The sequence below is a fragment of the Rhinolophus sinicus genome, chromosome 7, assembly GCF_057876585.1.
Source record: "Rhinolophus sinicus isolate RSI-liver-muscle chromosome 7, RSI-T2T, whole genome shotgun sequence".
Classification (NCBI taxonomy): domain Eukaryota; kingdom Metazoa; phylum Chordata; class Mammalia; order Chiroptera; family Rhinolophidae; genus Rhinolophus; species Rhinolophus sinicus.
The window spans coordinates 42,214,639-42,228,624 of NC_142507.1; the positions used below are offsets into that span (position 1 = coordinate 42,214,639).

The following is a 13,986-nucleotide window of genomic DNA, read 5'->3' on the forward strand; positions in this document are numbered from 1 at the left end:
ATAATCCAGGCTTTCAGAATCCTACTTGTTCTTTTACAAAGTATTCTTTTATGCCTTATGGACTTTTAAAGTGTAATTCTAACATGAAATTGTTACCTTTTGAAATAGTTTAAAACCAAATGTGTAATAAATTATTCTTTATAGTTGCTGCTTTATTTTTAATGTATAAAACCTAAAGATTCTTTAAAACTTTGAAGCCCTCACAATGAGACCATTTTTGACGTCGGTGTGCTAATTGAAGAACCTTTTCCAACATCTTTCTTGTAAATTTGGAAGTTATACTCATGCCACTGATCATGAAGATACAATTTAGAGTATGATTTTTATCATTTTAGAAGACAGTGATATATTAGATTTTATGCAAAAGACTATATTGGAAAGTGACTAAATGTTAGAGAGCATGTGAGGAAATCTCACACTTCTAGTGGGTGGGATAATTGGTCAGCTGATTTGGAGAATATATGGTAATATCTAGAAAAATTGAAAACATACATACTCTATGACCCAGCCATTATACTTCTAGATGTAATATATGTAGAGAAACATGTGTATGGAGATGTATGTACAAAAATATTTGTTTCAACGTTGTTTGCAATAGGGTAAAATTGAGAATGACTTAAATGTCCATCTTGAGGGGAATTAATACATAGAATCTGGTATAATCATGATGGAATACTGTATCAAACTAAAATGAATAAATTTGATATATGTGTCAATATATATAGATCTCAAATATATATGTAAAGCAGTAAAAAACATACACTGTTAAAACATATAAAACAGTGTATACATATATAGAGTATATGTATGCATATATATGTGTGTGTGTGTGTATATATACACACACATAACAGTAATGGTACGAAACATACAAACTATATTCATGATAGTGGTTGTCTTGGGGATGGGGGAGTAGAAGAAGGGAAGAAGACCAGGAATTGGGGGGGAATAAAGGGAACCAAAATTTTATTTATCATATTTTATTCCCTTTATATTAAAAATATCTGAAGCATATATGATAATGTTTACATTGATAAAATCCAGATAAATTAGTATAATATATTTATATAAAATCTTTCAATAAATTACATGGTTTAATTTTAGAATTCAACCTTATGATATTGTAAAGTATGTTGTGAAAGAAAGATAATTGAACATTTTTTCTGTTTCTAGTAAACCTCTAGATAATGCCAATAAGCTTGCCCAGCTTGTTGAAAAAAAACTTGAAAACTACTACAAGACTGATGAAAAGAGCCTAATAAAGGTAAAGTATAAAAGGCAAATAGTGGTTATGCATAGTCTGACTTATTTCTTTATAAACCGAAAAACTATTGTTCATTCATTTTCCAGTACTGATTTGGGAATCATTAGCATAGATTCCCAATACTGATTTGGGAATTATTAATATAGATGGTAGTGGAAACCTCAGTAGACAGGGTGGTTTAGCGGGGAAGGTATGTGTTTTGAAATTAAGCACTGTGTCCAAATCCTGGCTCTGTCATTTAATTTATAGATATGTTAATTTAGGCAAATTGTGTAACTTCCCCTGTGCCTAAGTTTTCTTATCTATAAAATGGGGGTAATGAGAGAATACCTATTTTATAAAGCAGTGGAAGTATTGAAAGAGTTAATGCATGTAAAAGTTCTTAGAATAATGCTTGCCACTGAGCAAACATTTAGTAAATACAATTATTCCTATTATTACTAACTCTGTGACCTTGGATAAATTATTTACTCTGAGTTGTATTTTCTTCTATAAAATGGATGAGATAACATACCTTGCTTGGTTGATAAGAAGATTAGGTGAATTAACATGTGTTTGGCACATACAAGATTTTAATAAATGGCAGCTGTTACTGTCTTATGAAAATAGTCTAAAGTAACCAAAGACTAAGGTTGGAACCTGAGGAATTACCAGAATTTAGACTTGGGCTGGGGAATGAAGAATGTGAGGAGACTGACAGGTGTGTCAGAGGGCTAGGAAGCCATATTACAGTAGCTAAAGAATGAAGGGAAGAAACTGTTGATTGTTTAAAAGGAGATGGGCAAAGAAACCACCAGTTACAGTGCTAAGTGATAAGTGGAATGAGAGAAAACATAGAATGTAATGGGAATGTAGGCTGGGGCTTAATCGTATTCTAACTGGAGTCCTAGGAGCCGTCCTAGAGGAACAGGCCCTTGAGCTTGAAGAATGAGTATGACATGATAGAAGAGGGATTTTATTGCTTGGATAACAGTATTTTGGGGGTAGATGTACAGAGAAAAAGGCCCAGTCCACAACCAAACAACTTGGCTAGAATGGAGGGTATAAGCTTAGTTACAATATTAGTTTAGAGCTTTATTACTGGTTTTTGGTTTGGATGCCTAGTGAAAGCTGCTGATAGTAGTTATGAGGACAGTGGCTCAGTACACAGAGCAGGGTAGATAGTCAATAAATGTCAAATAAGGGGAGAGATAGACAATGAGTATATTAGTAAATATCCCTTTAGTCCTTCATGATTTCTGTGAAAAAAAGGCAAAATCCACAGAAATAAAACATCCTTTCCATTCTTTCTGCCTGGGAAATTATACATTCTTTCAAATGGTTGATACCTTTCTTTCATTCAAGGACCTGATAAAATGTCACCTCCTTTTTGAAGCCTTTCCTTCAGGTCAAGTGATACTTCCTCCCACATATTGTCAGAATCCCAAGCCCTGATCTAGTATTACGTATATTGTACTTTTTCCTATTCAAATTTCTGAAGACTCATACCTTACATGTATTGAGGGCTTACTAAGTGCCACACTGTGCTAAGTATTTCCCTGTATTATTATGTTTAAGCTTTACAATAGTCTTATAAGCAGAGGTTTTGATTATATTCTGTTTTATAAAGGAGAACGCAGAGATATTAACAAGTTAAGCAATTTGTCCAAAATTGTACAGCAAGGAAGTTGTCAAGGCTGGACTCAAACCCAGATCTGTCTGATTCCAAAGGCTGTGCTCTTAACCATATTGTCTCAAGATTTATTTAAATGAATGAATGGTTAATTTAAAAATATTTCAAAGATCTATCCTATGTAGTTTACCTCTACTGTATGTAAGTAAATAGGAAATGTTTGTCTAATGAGTTGTAGTTATCTCTTACTGCTTTGAATAAAAATCCAAAGAATTTATTACTTTTAAAAATGAAATATGAAAGATTGATATTAACAATTATTTTTCCCAGCAGTATTATTCACTGTTTAATAATTAGTACTGTTTGTGAATTAATGATAGCAAGGCTTTCATTGTGATTTATCACCTAGCTGGCAACAATATAATGTTTTTTTGTTTATTTATTTTTAGCAATATAATATTTTTAAATAGTATAATGGTTAAGAGCACAGGCCATGGAGTGAAGCTGACCTGAATTTGAGTCTCTTACTACCTATGTGATTTGGGCAAGTTAACTTTTTAAAATTTTTCAATTACAGTTGACATTCCGATATTATATTCACTTCAGGTATATAGCATAGTGCTTAGACATTTATATGACTTATGAAGTGATCCTCCCTGATTTGGACAAGTTACTTTTAAGGCTTAATGCCCTCATTGTCAAATGGAGAGAAGAATACCTGTTTCAGAGGGTTGCTGTAAGAATTAACTAATATATGTACTTCTTGCTTAGCACAATGTGTAGTAGCATCAGGTTATAATTTATATCGGTTTTAGTGTTTATGGAGCTGAATTCCTAAGAAAATAGATTTAGTGCAAACCAAATGTTACTTTTTAAAAGGAATTTTCACAATACTGTATTATTGAATATAGATATTCTTAATCTAATTATGAAAGCTTTTGCTTTTGTAGTCTTGTTTTTCCCCCTATTGTGCCACTCAGATTTTTCTGTCTTAATATAACTTCACAATCTTAAGAATGTGATAAAACTTAGGAAAAGTCTGTTTTTGTTTTCTAAGATATTGAATATGTGTTCCAACAAGGAAATTGAAGTTTAAGATAATTTTGTCTTATCATTCCAGGGTAAAACTCACTCCCAGCTCATAATAATTGATCGTGGCTTTGATCCTGTGTCCACTGTCCTGCATGAACTGACGTTTCAGGCAATGGCATATGATCTACTGCCGATCGAGAATGACACATACAAGCAAGTATCATTTGAAGGGCATGTAAAGGGCATATAGAAACGGGAGAGGATCTGAGCATTTAGTAATTTGTGCAGGCACCAGAGAGCTAACTCTGACCTTTTGTATTTTTTATTCAGAGACTATATCCTTCTCTTTCCCCAATAACCATAATCTATTACACATATCTTGGCCTTGTAAGTTAATGGGTATGTTGACTGCTTTGAAGCCTTTTTTGGTATATTTGCTTCTTTAACTGTCTACAACAAAGCTACATTTAAACCAGTGGAATTTGGACTTTTCACTTAGGTTAAGAGTAAATGCCATGCCTACTACTATATTTATTGAAGTGGTAACCATATTCAAACTGGTCATTCTGTAATTATTTTGAAATACACACCCAGAAGTCTCTGTATGTGTGTCTTGTCAGTGTAACGTATTTAAAGAGATTAGAAGACTGGAAAACTAAATAGGATGGCAGTTGGGATAGACAGTTTTACCAGTTTGGCACCTAGTATTGACTTAACCCTGATATAAGCATATTTACTTCAAAAGTAATGTGAAATAGAAAGCTACATGAAAAATAAAATAGATTTTCTATCAAGGACCCATTTTATTCTTTGTGTATCATTTATGTGTGTATATATGCATGTGCATATATATATAACATGTTATTTGATATAATCTCTAAATCCAAATAGGCATTTTTCAGTTGAGATTTACTGTTTGAGCATCGTAGTAAAAATGAAAATTAGTTTTCTGAAATTTCATAATTAATTTAGTAATTTTAATAGATTAAAAAGATTGAAATACTTGTGATAATTACAATACTTAATATTTTTCTTAAACCAAATATTGTTAAACTAATTTAGTATTTTCTGTTGTTTTTTAATTTGAATTCTGGTCAAATCCTGGTTTCTTGAGTTTATGTTGTTTGTGTTAATGTTAGATGACATAGAGAAATCAACATAGCTTTCTTCTAGTATAAAAGTAGTTTCAAGCAGTTTATTCAGAATTTTCAGAAGGCATATTATTACCTCTCTTATACTTTAGGTCTCTAAACCTGCATTGCACAAAAAAATTGAACTGATGGACTCTAAAGGATTTGTTTTCAATTTAGACCTTCATTTCAGACATTTCTAACCTAGTATTTAAAATATTTACCGCTCTAGGTTTGCTAGCAAGCAAAGCAAGTTTTAATTTTTAAGAGTAAGGGAGCAACTTTCTTTTTTTTTTAAAGCCATCCATACTTTTTTTTTTTTTTTAACGAATCAAAGCACTCCAGGGATAAGACTAGATAGATGAACTCCCTGCGGTTTGTGCTTCATCACAATTTTTAATGGAAGTAGAGTACAAAGCAGGAAATTGTTACAAAGCAGGAAATTTGTTAAGTACCCAGAATCTATTATTCATCTTGGTGACTTCTTTAAATGTACTCTTGAAGTGGAATTGTCATCTTTTAGTATTGTCAGGATTGTTATCTTAATCTTTGTTTATAAATCAAAGATTAAAGACATTGTATGAGTACAAAGTGACATTTTAAATGACAAAAGGGCCTCTATCCTTAGTGCAGTCTTGTAATTAAGCACAGTCTTTCTACCCTTGGGCATCTGTAATTAAGACCACATATAGGTAGATGGTTTTATAGGTGGGACCGGTAATTTTGGGGGCTAATACAAATTCATACAGCAGAAATCTACATTTATTGTCTGCAGTCCAGAGCTAGGAAAGCTCAGTGCCATTCTTCCTAATCTTGGCTCATGAAATTGACAGTCCCCTGAATGATTGAATCTCCTTAGTTTCCCAAATGGAAGGAGGCTATCTGCATAAAAAAGAGATGAGAGAAATTAATTTGGGCAAGCAGTCAGGAAGTCCATTTTAAGTTTTTTTCATGAACCCCTTGAATTGCTGCTTAACTTCATTAGGACTCATTAAAGCAATCACAATTTTTTTTATGGCTACATTAGTTTTTCTCTCATTTTCTTTCTCATTCTTAAAGGAGATGTGCTTACAGGGTTAGGGAAGAATGTGGAAACAGATGATATATGCTTGTGAATTTTGTACTAATTCCGAACATCTTCGATATTTAATAGGCTACATTGGGGCTGATGTTTCTCGTTTTTACTTAATAGAAGTTTGGTAGTTGTGCTGATGGTTACTAGTACATTAAAAGCGTGTTTTTAAGCAATTAACACAAATTGTTAGTATACTTGGTCTTGTTCTTAAAGTTGATTGTGGAATGTTGAATTTTTGTTTCATAAAATACCATTTTGTTAACCTAAAACTATAATAATGACAACTAAATCTAACATTTGAAAGTAAGACTGTCTTGGTAGGCATAGTACTTTGATTTTTAATGTAAGGATAGCAATATGCCTTAGTTTTGAGTAGGTCTTCATTATCCTCCTAAAATAGTGGATATGTACTCTTCAGTTCTTGAGCTTTGTTTTAAAATTTTTGTTTGTAAAAGTGTTTCTTCCACTTTTCTTGGGAAAAAATAATCCAGAAGTTTTATACTTATGTCTACTTGTAGATATAAAACAGATGGGAAAGAAAAGGAGGCAATCCTTGAGGAAGACGATGACCTCTGGGTCAGAATTCGACATCGGCATATTGCGGTTGTGTTAGAGTATGTGAACCCATTTTAATTTTTATTCCATATTTTTTGGATCCTGAATACATGATAATACATTTTGTAATCTTAAAATGTTTCTATAAAGAAGTACACCTTAGGAATTTAAAAAATTCTCTCAATTTGACAGGGAAATTCCAAAGCTTATGAAGGAAATTTCGTCAACAAAGAAAGCAACAGAAGGAAAGGTAAGAAGAGTCTTATTTAACTTTCAAAGTAATAATGAAGGTGAATTTTAAAATTTGTTTAAAATTTTTATTTAACTTTTCATTTTGGGAAATTTCCAACACACAAAAGTAGAGAAAATGAATTCCCACGTACCTATAACCTAGCCTCAACAGTTAGCAACATTTTGTTAACTGTCTTGCTTCATTAAAGTTCATTTTTAAAAGCCTATTTAGCTAATTTCACCAGTGCATTCTTGCTAAGTTTTTTATATTGACGTATAATTTACCTAAGTAAAATGCACAAATCTTATGTGTATACTGAATTACTTTTTTGTATATGTATGTACACACACACATTAGAACCACAACCTAAATCAAGATATAGAACATTTCCATCATTCCAGAAGGTTACACAATGATACCATCTATGAATAAAAAAAGTTTAGCTTGATCCTTTTCAATCTTATTTTAAGTTAGTTTTATTAGTAGTTAATACCTCATAGCTATATAATGTAGAAAAGAACTGGTGATAGAGGCTATTATTGTCTTATTCCTAACCTTAGGAGAAACATGTTTGATATTTTATCATTGAGTATTATGTTAGTTTTAGGTTGTTTAGGTGTACCCTTTTTCAGATTAAGGAAGTTCCCCTCTATTCTTAATTTGCCAAAAGGTTGTTTTTAAATCAAGAATGAGTATTGGACTTCATCAGATACTTTCGCAGCATCTATTGAAATTATTTTTTTCTCCTTTATTCTGTTAATGTGATAAATTACATTCATTGATTCTCTAACATTAAACCAACCATGCATTCCTGGAATAAGCTCTACTTGGTCATGATACATTATTCTTTTCCTCTATCACTGGGTTCTATTTGCTAACATTTTGCTTAGCATGTTTGCTTCAAGGTTTATGAGAAATATTTCCCTGTATTATTCCTTTTTTTGTAGTGTTCTTGTCAGGTTTTGGTAGCAAGATTATATTGGTCTTTAAATGAGTTGTAATGCTTTCCACTCATTTTATTCTCTGAGGCTGTTTGTATAAGATTGTTATTAGTCCAATTATTGCTTGAAAGAATTCACCAATTAAGTAGTCTGGGCATGGAGTTTTCTTTGTGGGAAAGTCTTTAATTACAAGTTCTGTACTAGATATAAAAAGCTGTTCAGATTTTTAAGTTTTTCTTGTATCAGTTTTGAGATGTTGCATTTTTCAAGGGATTTGTCTATTACACCTATGTTTTCAAATATCCTCTGATCCTTGTAGTGTCTGTAGAATTGGTAGTTGTGTTCTATTAATTTAATCCTAATATTGTTAATTTGTGTTTTATCCCCTATACTATTACTATCCCCTATATATATTAGTAATATTTGAAAGAATCAACTTTTGGCTTTGTTGATTTCTTTTTTCATATGTTACTATTGTATTTAATTGATTTCTACTTTTTTATTTCCTTCCTTTAACTTTCTTTGGCTTAATTTGTTTTTCTAGCTTATTGAATTGGATGTCTAGAGCATTGATTTTTCAACCTTTTCTCTTTCCTTCTCAACATTGCTGTCGCTGTATCCCACAAATTTTGGAATAACTTACTTTAATTCAGCTCAAATATTTTCTAACTTTCATTGTGATTTCTTCTTTGACTCGTGTTACATAGGAATATGTTTTTTAATTTCAAAGAGTTTGGGAATTTTCTACTTATCTTTCTGTTGCTGAGTTGAAATGTAGTTATAATAGTGGCCAGAGCATGTGCACTGTATGATTTCACTCCTTTGCAATTTGTTCAGACTTGATTTGTGACCCACTATATGATCTAGTGTGGTCAGTGCCCTATGTGTACTTAAAAAGAATATAAATTCTATGTGTCAATTAAATTAAGTTGGTTTATCATGTTATTCAAATCTATTTACTGATTTTTTTTGTCTTTTTCTGTCAGTTACTGAGAGTAGTATATTAAAATCTTTGATTATGAATTAATCTGATTTTCTTTATAATCCTGTCAACTTTTGAAGCTGTACCAACTGATAAGTCCACATTAATGAGAATCATTATAAATTTAAGATAGTTATCTTTGTTGAATTTAGTCTTTTATCATCATAAAATGTCATTTTCTTATCATTTGCAATATTTCTTGCCTTAAAGCCTACTTCACCTGATAGTAATGTAGTCATTCCTGCTTTATTTTGGTTAGTGTTTACATAGTATATCTTTTTCCCATCCTTTGCTTAGAACTGTCTGTGTCGATATTTAAAATGTGCTTATTAAAAGGAACTGTAGTTGGTTTTTGTTTGTTTGTTCAATCTGACAATCTTTGTATTTTAATTGGAATGTTCAGTCTGTATATATTTCATATAATTATTGATGTAGTTGAATTTTTTATCCATTACCTGAAAGCTGTTGTCTTAATTTTGTCAGTTTTATTTTTGTTTATGGAGGGAGAGTAATCTTGATATCATCTACACTATCGTGGCTGAAACTAGAAATTTCTTGAATTTGTTGTCTTAAAATTTGTCAAATATTTAATAAATTAACGAATATTTAAAACTACAGGATTTTAAAGTTGGTACATAGAATAACTGAATCATAAGTTTGATTTTTAAATGTTTGATTTTTCCTAGACATCGCTTAGTGCTCTTGCCCAGCTGATGAAAAAGATGCCCCATTTCCGTAAACAGATTACTAAGGTAAGCATGTGACATACCTTATCATTTTTCATTTATTTGTCCATCGAGTTCTATAGTCAACTTTAGCAGTGGATGTCATGGAACTTGGTGTTAGCTGTCCTCTAAAACCTTACTGTAGGCCTTAGAAATATCCCAAGTATTTAAGCTTTCCAATAGTATTCTATTTAGAATCTAGGTTTAGCCATATCCGACTTAAACTTTGTCTTTGTCTTGAACAGCCAAACAGAGAAAGTTTAGCATATACCAACTTACTAAGAAAATTCAACATTGGATTAACTAGTGGTTGTTTTTCCTTACTCGTAAACCCAATACAAATTCAACCCTTTCATTCTATTTTTTGCTGTCTGTTGATTGTCCCCTGTAGGTCATGTTAGTTCTCACTTTTTTCCTTTTCTTGCTTTACATGGTACCTCCTTTCCACCCAAGCCCATACTTACCTTCAGGCCAATCTCAAAAGTTTAATATTGGTTGCACAAAAAGAAATTAAAATGCTTTAAATGACTTATTTTGCTTTAAATGATTTCTAAATGCTTTAAAAATTTTTAAATGATTTCTGCTTTTCAGCAAGTTGTTCATCTTAACTTAGCAGAAGACTGCATGAATAAATTCAAGCTTAATATAGAAAAGCTCTGCAAAACTGAACAGGTATGTGCAGAGTCAGAAATACCTATGTTCATAATGGATTTCTTGAGTGAACTTTCTAAGGTAAAACCTAACTTTGCTCAATCAGTGCAGTGCACAGAGTCACAGAGTCTCTGTTAGAAGAGGACTCACCTAGGCCGTATTTACTACATCTTTCCCCACTGACAGTAACAAGTAGATAAAAAGTATCATAGTAAGCAAGTCCCTCCTGACCTGTGATTATGCATTTTTGGTTGAATGGGATGATTTAAGTGCTCGGAGCATTATTTCAGGGTACCATTGTTGGCAGGCTTTTCTCAGTGGGTGCAGCATTTAATGTAGCATCTTGCAGAGTACTGCATAGGCACTTTTAACTTGTTTTAAGAGGCTCCTCTATAATGCAAAACGGTTTAGGTCAGTGCTCTCTAATAGAAATAGAATGCAAGTCATGTGTAATTTTAAATATTCTTAAAAAGGTAAGAAACAAGGGTAGTTAATTTTTTTTTTTTTAATTGAACTGGCAACCTTGTGGTTGAGAGCCTGCGCTCCAACCAACTGAGCCATCTAAGAGGCAGCTCAGCTCAAGGTGCTGTGTTCAATCTTAGTTGCAGGGGGCACTGCCCACCATCCCTTGCGGGACTCGAGGAGTTAAACTGGCAACCTTGTGGTTGAGAGCCCACTGGCCCATGTGGGAATCGAACCGGCAGCCTTTGGAGTTAGGAGCACGGAGCTCCAACCACCTGAGCCACCGGGCTGGCCCCGGTAGTTAATTTTAATAGTATATTTGACTTAACCCAATATATCCAAAATATTATTTCAACATGTAGTCAATATCAAAAAATTATTAGTAAAATATTTTACATATTTTTATACCAAGTCTTCAAAATCTGGTGTTTTCATTTACAGCACATCTTAATTTAGCCAAGCCACATTTCATGTGCTCAGTAGCCACATGTGGCCCATGTCTACCATATCAGTACAGGTTTAGGTTAATGATTCTCTTCTCTAAATTATTTTTTGACTTTTTACATTTTCTTCAATCAGTAGTTCACAAGTGATGCCCACTTTTTCCTGTGAAATGTCATCAGTATTCCATTAAAACTTGGCAAGATTTAATAATAGGTATTTTTAACTGAAGATGAATTTGGGTTATAGACCACTGACTATTTCATTTTCAATAAGGATCTGGCACTTGGAACTGATGCAGAAGGACAGAAGGTGAAAGATTCTATGCGAGTGCTCCTTCCAGTTCTACTCAACAAAAGTCATGATAATTATGATAAAATAAGAGCAATCCTGCTCTATATCTTCAGTATTAATGGTAATGGAGACTTTGTTCATTTTCATGAATGTATTAGAATACCCAGCTCTAAAACCACTTTATAATAAGTGGTTTAACTAAAGATCTTAAGAGAATCTTAGAAAATTCAAAGGTAATAGCTGAAGTTGGTTCAGATACAGTGGTACCTTGGTTTTCGAACGTAATCCATTCCGGCAGACCGTTCAAGTTATGAAACATTCGAAAACAGGCACGGTTTCCCCATAGAAAGTAATGCAAAATGGATTAATCCATTCCAGACCTTTAAAATCAACCCCTAAAACTGAAAATTTAGCGTGAATTTTGCTTTCTAATGATACCATAGATCCATAAAATTTACGGCGTTCATAAACGGAACTGTTGATCAACGGAGACATTCGAAAACTGAGGTACTATTGTAAGTAAAAGGAAAAATATGAAATTGGGAGAAGACTGGAGGGTATGTAATTTAAATGTTTACTTTTTATTTAAAAACCTTTATTCATGGGTATACCTATAACCTAGAAATGATTGTGGTAGCAATTTTGTGACTCATATTTTTACTTATCTAAGGAACTACAGAAGAAAATTTGGACAGGTTGATCCAGAATGTAAAGATAGAAAATGAGAGTGACATGATTCGTAACTGGAGTTACCTTGGTGTTCCCATTGTCCCTCCGGTAAGAAATCTTACATTTTGTATATACTGACATATATATATGCATGTGTAGTTGTTTGCATTAAATATGTTGTGTTACGTGGGAATCCATGTGAACAGTCTTCTTAATTTCACTCAATAGATTTGGTAACTAAAAAATTAAAATTTTGTTTTCCATATATGAGTAATTTGGACAGATACATCTTTGTAGTGAATTTATGTCTTAATGGCTTCATTTGTAATTTGCTATTCATGCTTTTCTCTTTATGATTCATTTATAGCAAATTTTGAAAGGACTGTTTAGGATCTCACTCTTTCCCATCAAGTTTTATAGCACTTTTGAGTAAACATACATTCTGATGCTATTTTATCATTAAAGCACAAAATACTGTGAAGTTACGTAACCACACTTATTCAGGTTATTTGAGTAGGCATTTCTTAGTTTTAAGTCAAGTACAATATAGTATTTGCTGTAAAGTAAATATCTTTGTTAGAAAACTCAGTAAGAGACTATCACTAAATAAATTACTGGTTTTAAATTTTTTCCTCTAATTATATTAGTCTCAACAAAGCAAACCATTAAGAAAGGATCGGTCTGCAGAAGAAACTTTTCAACTCTCTCGATGGACACCTTTTATCAAAGATATTTTGGAGGTAAAAGTAATTAAATTTTACTTATACCCTAAGTGCCCTTCTGTATTCTTTACTCTTTGTATGTTTATCTGTCACTCTGAACATATCCATGGGTCAGGAATTTTCTGCAGTACTGGGAGGGTTCACAAAAGAAGACTGTGTCTGGGATCAAGGGAGGAGAGGAAACTCTTGGAAGATTCTTTCCTGAAGACCTCAAACAAACTCACACCACTGACTGCCTCAAAATAAAAAAGTAAAGCACACACGTTTTATGAAAAAGCTGCTGTTTTTTAAATAACTATATGTAGCAGAAATATAAATAATTTATTTGAATGAAGGTTCAAAACAAAATAACATTTGTATATGACCACTATTAGGAAATGTTAGAATCCAGTATTCTTGGAAATATATTTGTGATTAAAATGTGAACCTCACTATAGTTTGCTGTTATATCCAACAGATAGTTGATGCCTTTAGTACTATCTGCTTTTAGAAAATAATATTCTAAATCTATAATAATACTATGAGAAATTATAAAATGGACTAATAAAAATTGCATTATAAGCTCAATAAAATAACATCGATTTTTCAGTCATAATCATTTATTCCAATTTTCCTTTGACTTAAACCCCAGTTTCTACTTTCCTTTGGAATCTAATTGGATACAATATATTACTAGGATTTTTCTGTTTTGCTTGGCTAATTTTGTCATTCACACATATTTAATCATAGATGAAAAGTTTAAAGAATTTAGACTTTATTTTCTGCAACATAAGATTTTCTTTCTCTGACCCATAACAAGGATGTAGATCTAAGTAGTTTTTCTTGGCTGGTATTTTTAGAATAAGAATTGACTTTCTCAGACGCTTCCACAAAGATTTGCATGTTAAATTCAGAAAATCCACTTTGAGCTCAATAGCAATCTAAGACCTTCAGAATTTCTCCTGAAACTCCATTTCTGTTTCCTGCAGTCTTGTTGAAATATTCTTGGATACTGAGTACCTGGTGCCCACTCCTGTGTCCACTTATTAATACCATTTGTACTACCATGCTGTAAAGCAGTGGTCCCCAACCTTTTTTGATCATTCACACTTAACCATAAAAAATGTGAACATGAGCGTATAGCATAAGATTATTTATAAACTATATTACTATACTAACAAAACATAATCTATGTATACAATATATCCATACACATAAGT

At 32.2% G+C, this 13,986-nt stretch overlaps 1 protein-coding gene across 1 annotated transcript in view; it reads left to right on the forward strand.

Annotated features, from left to right (window-relative positions):
• STXBP3 (syntaxin binding protein 3) overlaps positions 1 to 13,986 on the forward strand; it is a 47,827-nt gene that overhangs the window by 24,197 nt on the left and 9,644 nt on the right. The window contains exons 8-16 of the mRNA XM_019746518.3: positions 1,174 to 1,264; positions 3,997 to 4,121; positions 6,632 to 6,727; positions 6,861 to 6,918; positions 9,510 to 9,575; positions 10,140 to 10,220; positions 11,379 to 11,517; positions 12,067 to 12,173; positions 12,713 to 12,805. Of these exons, the coding sequence (XP_019602077.1) occupies positions 1,174 to 1,264; positions 3,997 to 4,121; positions 6,632 to 6,727; positions 6,861 to 6,918; positions 9,510 to 9,575; positions 10,140 to 10,220; positions 11,379 to 11,517; positions 12,067 to 12,173; positions 12,713 to 12,805 (856 nt within the window). The remainder of the gene's footprint in view (positions 1 to 1,173; positions 1,265 to 3,996; positions 4,122 to 6,631; positions 6,728 to 6,860; positions 6,919 to 9,509; positions 9,576 to 10,139; positions 10,221 to 11,378; positions 11,518 to 12,066; positions 12,174 to 12,712; positions 12,806 to 13,986) is intronic.